The 13053-nt window shown below is 46.2% G+C and overlaps 1 protein-coding gene across 5 annotated transcripts in view; it reads left to right on the forward strand.

The window, feature by feature from the left end:
- Positions 1 to 13053, forward strand: part of sfswap (splicing factor SWAP) — a 155631-nt gene that overhangs the window by 87911 nt on the left and 54667 nt on the right. For all 5 annotated transcript variants that reach the window (XR_011949477.1, XM_072518075.1, XM_072518159.1 and 2 more), the window contains exon 13: positions 3442 to 3638. Coding sequence is in view for 4 of the 5 variants with exons in the window: in XM_072518075.1 (XP_072374176.1) it covers positions 3442 to 3638 (197 nt within the window). In the remaining variant the exon portion in view is untranslated. The remainder of the gene's footprint in view (positions 1 to 3441; positions 3639 to 13053) is intronic.

Consider the following 13053-nt stretch of genomic DNA (forward strand, 5'->3'; position numbering starts at 1 on the left):
CCCTTAAGGTGGGGTGAGATAGGAGATAATTTTGCACAAGGTCAGAACGATAGGGAGACCAGAGAGGAACGGTAGATGGCAGGTACGCAAGTGACCCGATGCCAGAGCTTCTGACAAATAGAAAGAAGTTGCAGGTGCAATTTGACCTGCTATCCAGGGAGACGGCGGTGTGGAGATTCCGGCGCTCGAAGGAGGTAGTGTGCAGGTATGGGGAGACGGCAGTGCGGCAGTTGTGGTGCTTGAAGGGGGTAGTATACGGGTATGAGGAGAATGACGTGCGGCAGTTACGGCACGGTATGGGGAGAAGGCGGTGCGGCAGTTACGGCACACGAAGGGGGTAGTGTGCGGGTATGGGGAGAAGGCTAGTATGTTTTTGGCTGAGGCAGCTTCCTGGGAGATCGTATGGATTCGGGACTTGGGTGGTAGGCTGGTGTCAACGGCAGATAAAGTTAATGGGGCGTTTGAGGTGTTCTATAAGACCATAGGTCAGAGCTGCAGGAGGAGCAGCCAGATATGCTGACGTTTTTGGAGGATTTGGAGTATCCCAAGGTGGAGGGGGAGGATTGGGGGGGGGGAGAGGGGGGGGAAACGTAGCTAAATATGAGATATTATTATTGGGTGGTGAAAGCTGAGAAGGTGTTGGGTTGGTGTTGCGATCCGGAGGATTTATGGGTGTGGATGGAGTTGAGCTCGTGTCGGGGGTCGGAGCTGAGGGCCCTGGTCGTGGCTTCTTTACCTTTCTCTCCGGGGAAGCACTCGGGGAATCCGGGGTGGCCCCTACATTGAAGACCATTTCGGCAGCACTTTAAATTGGGGGTGGTGTCAAAGTTGGTGCTGGTTTGTGCAGACCACATGGTCAAGCCAGCGAGGCTGGAGGCGAGGTATAGGGGATGGGAGGAGAAGGTGCTTGCTGATGAAGGGTTTGTTTTTGGATGGCCAATTTGCGAACTTTGAGGAGTTGGTGGAGAAATTTGGACTCCCACAGGTGGGTGTGTTTCGATGTTTACAGGTGCACGACTTCGCGAAGGAGATCTTTCCGATGTTCCTGGTGGTGCCTCCTTGTTGTTGGAGCAGGTTTTCTCACTGGTAGGGATGATGGAGGGGAGTACCTCGGGGAGCTTATGGGAGGCTTATAGCAGCGGAGGAAGTATCCTTCAGAGGGCTGAAGGCTCAGTGGGAGGAGGAGTAGGGTCCAAGTTGGAGACGGTGTGTTGTGAGATTTTGCGAAGGGTGAACGCAAACATATGTGTAGAATGCACTGCCAGCGGAGGTGGTGGAGTCTATAGAGTCATTAGGGACATTTAACCGACTCTTGGACAGACACATGGACAGCAATAAATTGAAGGGGTGTAGGTTAGGTTGATCTTCGATTAAGATAAATGGTTTGCACGACATCGTGGGCTGAAGGGCCTGTACTGTAGTGTGCTGTTCCGTTCTATGTTTTATATGGCCAAGTTCTGCACACATGAAAATGGCCTCAACCGGGACCTTGGATTCATGTCGCATTACATTCACCCCCCCCCCATCTGGTCTGGGGTTGCAAAATCCTGGCTTGAGACAATTCACACCTCTACCCTGTGATTATCCCCCTCTCCAGTTGCTCCGACTGGACCAGTAAAGACTTAATTAACTGCAAATGCTCGCATTCACAGTATCATCTTGCATCTTTGACTTTGTCTATATATATGTTTCTGGAACCACCTCTTCATTCACCTGAGGAAGGAGCAGTGCTCCGAAAGCTAGTGACTTGAAACAAACCTGTTGGACTTTAACCTGGCGTTGTAAGACTTCTTACTATGTACGAGGTTAGGGTAGATAGAGTTGAAGGTGCATAGGGCCCATTTGACCAAGTCCAGGGTGAGCAGGCTATTTGCGGGAGTGGAGGATGAGTGTGAGCGTTGTGGGAGGGACCCGGCTAACCATGTACATAGTTCTGGTCATATCCTAAGCTCATGGGTTTCTGGGTCTCCTCCTTTGGCACCATGTTGCCGATCCTACAAATGGAACTGAAGCCTGGTCTCCTCGGGGCCCATATTTGGGGTATAGGATCTGCCGGAGCTGCAGATTGGGGCAAGGGCTAATGTCTAGCCATCGCCTCGCTGATTGTTTGAAGGCGGGTGCTGATGGGTTGGAGGTCATCTTCTCCACCCAGTGCCTCAGTATGGATGGGAGATCTTATGGAGTTTCTGTATCGCGAAAAAATTAAGTACTTTGTGTGGGGTGCAATTTAAGGATTCTACCAAAGATGGCAGCCGTTTAGTCTGCGCATTAAAGAGCTGATCACCATTAGTTGTTGAGGTGGGGGAGGGGGATGCAGTTGGTGGGATTTCTGGGTGTTTTTTAAGGGGGATTCTGGGGTGGGGGGGCGAGTTTGTTATTACCTGTTTTTGTCATGTATAAAGTTTGAAAACGCAGAATAAAAACATTGAAAAGATCTGTAAATTTGGTTAGTAAAATTCTGATAAATATTAAACTGATGGAAAATATAAATGCTTTTCCATTTAATTAGAATCTTCATAATTTGGCTGAGAAACTGCGCTAATGTAAGCTGCAGCACAGTGGTTAGCACTGGCTTCACAGCGCCAGGATCCCAGGTTCGATTCCCCGCTGGGTCACTGTCTGTGCGGAGTCCGCACGTTCTCCCCGTGTCTGCGTGGGTTTCCTCCGGGTGCTCCTGTTTCCTCCCACAGTCCAAAGATGTGCAGGTTAGGTGGATTGGCCATGCTAAATTGCCCTTAGTGTCCAATTATTGGGTTACGGGGATAGGGTGGAAATGAGGGCTTAAGTGGGTCGGTGCAGACTCGATGGGCCGAATGGCCTCCTGCACTGTATGTTCTGTGTTCTAATATTTTGTTTTTATTAAATTTGGATTTATCCCAGCGTCCCCAAGCCGTTCCATCCATGTGTTGCTGTACAGACATGAATTCGGAGCAGGATAGGCCATTCGGCCCTTTGAGCCAGCTCCGCCATTCAATGAGATTCGCTTCAACTCCGCTTTCCTGTCTATCCCCAATTGCCTTTGATTCATGTCAAGAATCTATCTAACACAGCCTTAAAAATATTAAATGCCCCAGTCTCCACTGCTGTGTGTGTGTGTGTGTGTGTGTGTGTGTTTTGGCGGGGGGGGGGGGGAGGGGGGATTCCACAGCTCTCAACCATTGGAGAGAAGACATTTCTCCTCTTAAATGGGAGATCCCTTATTTTTAAACCACTTTCCCTGGTTTTAGTCTCCCGCAAGGCAAAAACATCCTTTCCGATGTGTATTCTAACTAACTACATTTTCTACTTGTAATGTCCATTTGAAAATATATTCAGCGTATATACCAATGATGAACTCTTTTAATGATGACATCTTGCTTTGAATTTTCACTCCTGTGCCTTTCCCTTTTGTCAGATGGTATTTAGCATGCATAATTTTGTGTTTTCTGTCATTTGGTGCAGCTAAGCAGAAGCTGGAGGACAGACTAGCAGCCGCGGCGAGGGAGAAGCTTGCACAGGCTTCTAAAGAGTGCAAGGAAAGGCAGCTGCAGGCGGAACGCAAGAAGAGAGCAGCACTTTTTCTTCAAAATCTGAAAATTCCCACGCCTTCAGGAGATTTGGAAGCTGTAACTATGGAAGATAACTCTCAAAGCATACAGGTCAGTTAAGATCAGCTTTCAGGCAGAAATTCAGGCTAACTGAAGCCCTCTGGTTAACTCCCAGAGTCTTGAGGAGGGATATTGGTTCTGACTTGAGTTCTGTTTTTGCACAGATGCTGATTGATTTTCAGCTTTTTTTGTTATTAGATGCCTTGTTTATAAAAATATCACCCAATTATCTTGCTAATGGTTCTTTTTTAGAAAGCTGAACTCTTCCAGTATTTGTCCTTTACTTAAAAAAAAAAATCAAGATTAATATTTTATAGATTCATAAGGATACAATGAGGGGAAAAAACCTTCAGCCGATCAAGCTTATCTTTCCAAAGATCTTTATTCCTCTTTAATTTCCTGAGGGAGTACCTGCAGAAATTATCTGCTCTCCAAAATGTAAGCGAACAATGTTCCAGAATATTCATCTGTTCCCTCTCGTGAACTCGACCTGCTTACCACCTTTCTTTCTTCTTTATCCTTCCCCAGAACTGGCCCCAAGTGTCCGTTGTGTCCTGTGGAACATTTATCATCTCTTTATATACCTACTCCCATTACCTCTAATTCCATTCTCAACGTGATGCTGCCTAGCTCCTTTTTGAATGATTCGATGCGCATTGGGTAATATAAATATTGTGGCAGCATTAATTTTACATCCTTCTAACCATCGTTTTGACATTAGAAATTGGGCTGCTGGGTGGCAGAATGTCAGATGCAGCTACAAGCTATCTCTAGGCCGGGGAATGAGATCTCCAGACATACAGGCTTCGCTCATTGATTTAGCTGAAGAAATGGCATCGCAGACATTGCACACAAGGGTGCCGGAGACTTTACCTCGCAATTATCATAGAATTTACAGTGCTGGAAGGAGGCCATTCAGCCCATCGAGTCTGCACCGGCTCTTGGAAAGAGCACCCTACCCAAGGTCAACACCTCCACCCTATCCCCATAACCCAGTAAACCCCACCCAACACTAAGGGCAATTTATCATGGCCAATCCACCTAACCTGCACATCTTTGGACTGTGGGAGGAAACCGGAGCACCCGGAGGAAACCCACGCACACACGGGGAGGATGTGCAGACTCCGCACAGACAGTGACCCAAGCTGGAATTGAACCTGGGACCCTGGAGCTGTGAAGCAATTGTGCTATCCACAATGCTACCCTGCTGCCCTTTTTTAAAGAAGAAACTAATTGCTGAACTCTGTCCCAGCTGGGTGGTCAAACCTCAACGAGGGAACTAGATTTTATGTCGCTGATCCCAATCTTGTTGCTCCCTGTAGCAGGACTAAAAATGGTGAGGGTGAGTTTCCCACAATTTATGACACTTGGTTCGAGAACAGGTCATGAGCTTCACTTAACTAATTCGGCAAATTCTATTTTGGTGTTGTGTAGCTTTACGGCACTAAATACAACACAAAAACAGCTTGCGATTCAAAACTAAGCAGACTGAATCATAGAATACAGACGAGGCCTTTCGGCCCATCAAGCCTGCAGCGACCAAAAAAAACCACTAATCTTCACTAATCCCTCTTCCCAGCATTTGGCCCATAGCCTTGAATGTTGTGACATTTCGCCTGCTTTTTAAAGATTGGGAGGTCTCCTGCCCCAACTACCCTCCCAGGCAGTGAGTGCATTCCAGATTCCCACCACCATCTGGGTTTCACCTTAAAATTATGCCCCCTCGTTATTGGCCCTTCAACTAAGGAGATCAGCTGTTTTCTGTCCACCCTGTCCTTGCCCCTCATAATCTTATACACCTCAATCAGGTCCCCTCTCCAAAGAAAACAACCCTCAACCTTTTTGTTCAATACTGTAATATAATCTATCTGTACCTTAGCTTGATGCTGCAAATGGGCAAAACCAGCATGTCCTCAGAACATAAGATGTAGGAGTAGGCCATTCAGTATGATCATGGCTGAACGGGACGAGGTCCTACAAGCTGAATTTAGGGAGCTAGGAGTTAAACTAAAAAGTAGGACCTCAAAGGTAGTAATCTCAGGATTGCTACCAGTGCCACGAGCTAGTCAGAGTAGGACTGTCAGGATAGAGAGGATGAATACGTGGCTCGAGAGATGGTGCAAGAGGGAGGGATTCAAATTCCTGGGACATTGGAACCGATTCTGGGGGAGGTGGGACCAGTACAAACCGGACGGTCTGCACCTGGGCAGGACTGGAGCCGATGTCCTAGGGGGGGTGTTTGCTAGAGCTGTTGGGGAGAGTTTAAACTAATGTGGCAGGGGGATAGGAACTGATGCAGGAAGTTGGAAGGTAGTAAAACAGGGACAGAAATAAAAGGCAGTAAGGGGGAAAGTGTAAGGCAGAGAAGCCATAGTCAAAAATCAAAAAGGGCGACAGTACAAGGTACAGTGACTGAGGGGAGCTCAGTGAATAGGACCAGGAATACTAAAAGAAATAAAACGGGAAGTGAAAACATTAATGGTAAGCGATGCGGCAGGTTGTTACAGGAAGATGTGGGTTCGACGACGAGGAAAATTAGGAGAAAGGTTAAGAGGAAATATAACTTAGGAGAGGTTACTGATCGAGGTGTTAAGATTAAGAACAGAGGTAAAAAAGCCAACATAAGTGTACTTTACCTGAATGCTCGCAGTATTCGGAATAAGGTAAATGAGTTGATGGCTCAAATCATCGTGAATGACTATGATTTAGTGGCCATTACTGAAACATGGTTAAAGGATGGTCACGACTGGGAGTTAAATATCCGAGGGTATCAAACTTTTCGGAAGGACAGAGTGGATGGTAAGGGAGGTGGTGTAGCTCTGTTATTTAAGGATGACATCCGGGCAACAGTAAGGGATGACATCGGTGCTATGGAGGATAAGGTTGAATCCATTTGGGTGGAAATCAGGAATAGTAAGGCGAAAAAGTCACTGATAGGAGTAATCTATAGGCCACCAAATAGTAACATTATGGTGGGGCAGGCAATAAACAAAGAAATAACAGATGCATGTAGAAATGGTACAGCAGTTATCATGGGGGATTTTAATCTACATGTTGATTGGTTTAACCAGGTCGGTCAAGGCAGCCTTGAGGAGGAGTTTATAGAATGTATCCGCGATAGTTTCCTCGAACAGTATGTAATGGAACCTACGAGGGAACAAGCGGTCCTAGATCTGGTCCTGTGTAATGAGACAGGATTGATTCAGGATCTCATAGTTAGGGATCCTCTCGGAAGGAGCGATCACAATATGGTGGAATTTAAAATACAGATGGAGGGTGAGAAGGTAAAATCAAGCACTAGTGTTTTGTGCTTAAACAAAGGAGATTACAATGGGATGAGAGAAGAACTAGCTAAGGTAGACTGGGAGCAAAGACTTTATGGGGAAACAGTTGAGGAACAGTGGAGAACCTTCCAAGTGATTTTTCACAGTGCCCAGCAAAGGTTTATACCAACAAAAAGGAAGGACGGTAAAAAGAGGGACAATCGACCGTGGATATCTAAGGAAATAAGGGAGAATATCAAATTGAAGGAAAAAACATACAAAGTAGCAAAGGTCAGTGGGAGACTAGAGGACTGGGAAATCTTTAGGGGGCAACAGAAAGCTACTAAAAAAGCTACAAAGAAGAGTAAGATAGATTATGAGAGTAAACTTGCTCAGAATATAAAAACAGATAGTAAAAGTTTCTACAAATACATAAAACAAAAAAGAGTGGCTAAGGTAAATATTGGTCCTCTAGAGGATGAGAAGGGAGATTTAATAATGGGAGATGAGGAAATGGCTGAGGAACTGAACAGGTTTTTTGGGTCGGTCTTCACAGTGGAAGACACAAATCACATGCCAGTGACTGATGGAAATGAGGCTATGACAGGTGAGGACCTTGAGATGATTGTTATCACCTAGGGAGGTAGTGATGGGCAAGCTAATGGGGCTAAAGGTAGACAAGTCTCCTGGCCCTGATGAAATGCATCCCAGTGTGGCAAAAGAGATGGCTAGGGAAATTGCAAATGCACCAGTGATAATTTACCAAAATTCACTAGACTCTGGGGTGGTCCCGGCGGATTGGAAATTAGCAAACGTGACACCACTGTTTAAAAAAGGAGGTAGGCAGAAAGTGGGTAATTATAGGCCAGTGAGCTTAACTTCGGTAGTAGGGAAGATGCTGGAATCTATCATCAAGGAAGAAATAGCGAGGCATCTGGATGAAAATTGTCCCATTGGGCAGACGCAGCATGGGTTCATAAAGGGCAGGTTGTGCCTAACTAATTTAGTGGAATTTTTTGAGGACATTAACAGTGCGGTAGATAACGGGGAGCCAATGGATGTGGTATATCTGGATTTCCAGAAAGCCTTTGACAAGGTGCCACACAAAAGGTTGTTGCATAAGATAAAGATGCATGGCATTAAGGGGAAAGTAGTAGCATGGATAGAGGATTGGTTAATTAATAGAAAGCAAAGATTGGGGATTAATGGGTGTTTCTCTGGTTGGCAATCAGTAGCTAGTGGTGTCCCTCAGGGATCAGTGTTGGGGCCCACAACTGTTCACAATTTACATAGATGATTTGGAGTTGGGGACCAAGGGCAATGTGTCCAAGTTTGCAGACGACACTAAGATAAGTGGTAAAGCAAAAAGTGCAGAGGATACTGGAAGTCTGCAGAGGGATTTGGACAGGCTAAGTGAATGGGCTAGGGTCTGGCAGATGGAATACAATGTTGACAAATGTGAGGTTATCCATTTTGGTAAGAATAACGGCAAAAGGGATTATCATTTAAATGATAAAATATTAAAACATGCTGCTGTGCAGAGAGACCTGGGTGTGCTCGTGCATGAGTCGCAGAAAGTTGGTTTTCAGGTGCAACAGGTGATTAAGAAGGCAAATGGAATTTTGTCCTTCATTGCTAGAGGGATGGAGTTTAAGACTAGGGAGGTTATGCTGCAATTGTATAAGGTGTTAGTGAGGCCACACCTGGAGTATTGTGTTCAGTTTTGGTCTCCTTACTTGAGAAAGGACGTACTGGCACTGGAGGGTGTGCAGAGGAGATTCACTAGGTTAATCCCAGAGCTGAAGGGGTTGGATTACGAGGAGAGGTTGAGTAGACTGGGACTGTACTCGTTGGAATTTAGAAGGATGAGGGGGGATCTTATAGAAACATATAAGATTATGAAGGGAATCGATAGGATAGATGCGGGCAGGTTGTTTCCACTGGCGGGTGAAAGCAGAACTAGGGGGCATAGCCTCAAAATAAGGGGAAGTAGATTTAGGACTGAGTTTAGGAGGAACTTCTTCACCCAAAGGGTTGTGAATCTATGGAATTCCCTGCCCAGTGAAGCAGTTGAGGCTCCTTCATTAAATGTTTTTAAGATAAAGATAGATAGTTTTTTGAAGAATAAAGGGATTAAGGGTTATGGTGTTGAGGCCGGAAAGTGGAGCTGAGTCCACAAAAGATCAGCCATGATCTCATTGAATGGCGGAGCAGGCTCGAGGGGCCAGATGGCCTACTCCTGCTCCTAGTTCTTATGTTCTTATGGCTGATCATCTACCTCAACCCTGCCTTCCTGTGCTATCTTTACATTCATTGATTCTCTTTAGTATTCAAAAGTTTATTGACTCTCCTACCCACTGCACATCCACAGCTTTAAGGGCGAGAGGTTCACAATCTTTTGATTAAAGAAATTTCTTAGGAAGAAATAGCTGACCACTTATTCTGAGACTTTGACCCCTAGTTCTAGACTCCCTCGCCAAAGGACATATTCTTCTGGCATCTACCAAGTTAAGCCCCTTTAAAAATCATGTTTCAATGAGATCACCTCTCACTCTTATAAACTCGAGGGAATATATGCCTCGTCTATTCAATCTCTCATCATGGGATCATCTCCTCGTCCTCATTGCACTCCCTCCAAGCCTAGTATTGACCTCCTTGCTAAGGTGGCCAAACGCAATGTACTCCCCGATGTGGTCCTATCAAAGTCCTTTATAATTGTTGTAACTTTTGAGCTTCAATTCCTTTGTAATAAAAGTTAATATGTCACTTCCTTTTCTACTTGCTGGCTGCACTTCCATGTTAACTTTGTGTTTTGTGTGCAAAGACATCTCGATCCCTCTCAGACCAACATTTCCCAATCTCTCTCTCTCTCTCTCTCTCTCTCTCTCCTCTCTCTCTCTCCAATTAAAAAATATTCTGTCCCATCTCTGCCTGATGTAACAGTGAAATAAACTTCTGTAAGGAGGCAATGGTATATAACTTTGGGAATCAAATTGGTTTTGTTAACTATTGGGTAAGCATTTTGTTTTGCAGGAAAATATAAATGTGCCCCCACATGACTAGTGAGCTAACGTAGCCCTAGCAACAATGAAGCTCATGTACCATCAGGCCCCTTAGATCGGTAGATTGCAATTCAGAACTTAAATGCTCCATCTGATGCTTGTACAAATCAAGCTCCAGTTCCCTGCCTGATCTCTTCCATTGAAAGCAATTGACTCCCAAGCTTTTTGTGCCAGTTTATGTAAAACTAAGATGAACACCATTACAGAAAGCTTTCAAAGTCAGTATGCTGATTCTCCTTGAGAAATACCTACTTATGATTGTGATGGTAACTCCTGTTGTCCAGATTCATATTTCTCACAGTGAGATGTCATTTAACGGTTCCTCATGATTTGGGGGACGGGCAGAGCTGTGTTTGTTGCCCAGTCTTCAGAGATTATTTTTTTACAGTTTGCTGGGTTCACTTAAGAACACATTCTGGGTGAACCAGATTTCTGGTCTCTGTTGCTAATCTAGCACCATATGCACTACACTGCAGTATTTAGCAGTAAATCTGAGAAGTGGGGATTGGGCACTGTGCCTGCATGGATGAAGATTGAGTTCTTAATCATAGTTGAACATCAGATTTTAGACTTTTGGAGATGGCTGCAAATCAGATGAAGACTTGAGTGCTGTTGAGCTGTTAGGCAGCTATTTTGCTTCACACAATTTGCACAGCAAATGTACCAACTGAGTAAAGGTGGAAATTGCCCCAGCTGTGTTCTTAAGAGTTTCCTGGCTGCTGCTCTCCCGTCTTTCAAAGTCCCTGACATATGTGGAACTCCGACAGACACAATTTGCATTTATAGAACTCCTTTAATGTAGAAAAATATCCAACGGTGCTTTCGAGACTTGAAAACTGATGGCAAGCCAAAGAGTGTGAGGTTGATAAGTTACCAAAAGCTTGTGGTTTTAAGCAAGACCTTTGTGTCATAAATTGTGTTAATAATCTGCAAAAGCTGTCAGCTGCATCTTTGACAGAGTAACATATTTCAGTTCTGTCTTTTGCTGCATCCTCTCCCATCATATTTATTTCTGACTCCTATAAAGAGACCCCCCTTCAGCTGGAGAAGAAACGTTGACATGCGATAACCGGATCTCTATCAGTGTTCATAGAATCCCTACAATGCAGAAGGAGGCCATTCAGCCCATCAAGCCTGCACCAACCCTGTGAAAGAGCACCCTACCTAGGCTCAACCCCTCACCCCATTCCCATAACCCCACCTAACCTGCACATCTTTGGACACAAGGGGCAATTTAGCACGGCCAATCCATCTTTATAAGATATAGGAGCAGAATTAGGCCATTCGGCCCAGCAGGTCTGCTCCGCCGCTCTGTCATGGCTGATATGTTCCTCATCTGCTACCTACAATTTTGCAGACCAAGAGTTCGATTGCGAAATCAGCCAGAGCATCTCCTCCCACGAACACATGACCCTAGGAGCGGGGGTGGGCAATTTAGCCTCCCGAGCCTAACACCCTCAATGTGATCATGGCTGATCCCATCCCGGCCTCAACTCTACCATCCTGCCCGTTCTCCATAACCCTTCAACCCATTGCCAATTAAAAATCTGTCCAACTCCTCCTTAAATTTACTCACTGTCCCAGCACCCACCGCACTCTGGGGCAGCAAATTCCACAGACTCGCATCCCTTTGGGAGAAGTAGTTTCTCCTCAAATCGGTTTTAAATTTGCTATCTCTTATTCTGAGATTATGACATCTTTTTAGAATGCCCCACAAGAGGAAGCATCGGCTCCACGTCTACTTTATCCAGACCTTTTTAGCATCTTATATACCTCAATTAGTTCCCCCTCATTCTTCCAAACTCTAGGAAGTATAGGCCTAAACTGTTCAATCTCTCTTACTTTAAAAAAAAATATTTTTATTCAAATTTTTACATATTTTCAACAAACCCCCCCTTACAGAAAAAAGAAAAACAAAGACCACATAAATAAACATCTTGCAACTACATCACAAATTCCCCCAATATACAAACCCCCCATTAAATGCTAATAAACACAGTAGTAAACCCCGCCCCCCCCCCCCCCCCCCCCCCCCCGACCACCTCCTAACGCTCCGCTAGAAAGTCTAGGAACGGTTGCCACTGCCTGAAGAACCCTTGCACAGACCCCCTCAAGGCAATTTTACCCTCTCCAATTTAATGAATCCTGCCATGTCGCTGATCCAGGCTTCCACAGAATCCTCCGCCGGGCTACCAGGGACGCAAAGGCCAGAATACCGGCCTCTTTCGCGTAATGCACTCCCAGCTCGTCCAATACCCCAGATTGTGCTAACCCCCAGCTTGGCTTAACGCGGGTGTTCACCACCTTAGACACTGTCCTCACAATGCCCCTCCAGAACCCATCCAGCGCCAGGCATGCCCAGAACATGTGGGTGTGATTTGCTGGGCTCCCTGAGCACCTCACACACCTGTCTTCCACCCCAAAGAACCTGCTCAGCCTCGTCCCTGTCATATGCGCTCTGTGAAGAACCTTAAATTGTATCCGGCTAAGCCTGGAGCAAGAGGAGGAAGAATTAACCCTACCCAGGACATCTGCCCACCCACCCCCGTCTATCTCCTCCCCAAGCTCCTCCTCCCAATTACCCTTTAGATCCTCCACCGAGGTCTCCTCCTCCTCCTGCATCTCCTGGTAGATCGCCAAGACCCTGCCCTCTCCAACCCACACCCCCAAGAGTACCCTATCCTGGATTCTGAGTACTGGAAGCAGCGGGAACTCCCTCACCTGCCGTCTTACAAACGCCTTTACCTGCATGTACCTGAAGGCATTGCCAGGGGGAAGCCCAAATTTTTCCTCCAGTGCCCCAAGGCTCGCAAATGTCCCATCCAAAAACAGGTCCCCCATCCTTCTAATTCCTGCCCTGTGCCAGCTCAGGAACCCTCCATCCATTCTCCCTGGGACGAACCGATGGTTCTCCCGGATCGGGAACCAAACCGAAGCCTCTACCTCACCCCTGTGGTGTCTCCACTGCCCCCAAATTTTCAAAGTTGCCGCCATCACCGGACTTGTGTACCTAGTCGGCGGGTGCGGCAGCAGTGCTGTCACCAGCGCCCCCAGACTCGTGCCCACACAGGACGCCATCTCCAGCCTCTTCCACGCCGCCCCCTCCCCCTCCATTACCCACTTCCCTATCATCGCCACATT

The sequence above is a fragment of the Scyliorhinus torazame genome, chromosome 1 (assembly GCF_047496885.1).
Source record: "Scyliorhinus torazame isolate Kashiwa2021f chromosome 1, sScyTor2.1, whole genome shotgun sequence".
Taxonomy (NCBI): domain Eukaryota; kingdom Metazoa; phylum Chordata; class Chondrichthyes; order Carcharhiniformes; family Scyliorhinidae; genus Scyliorhinus; species Scyliorhinus torazame.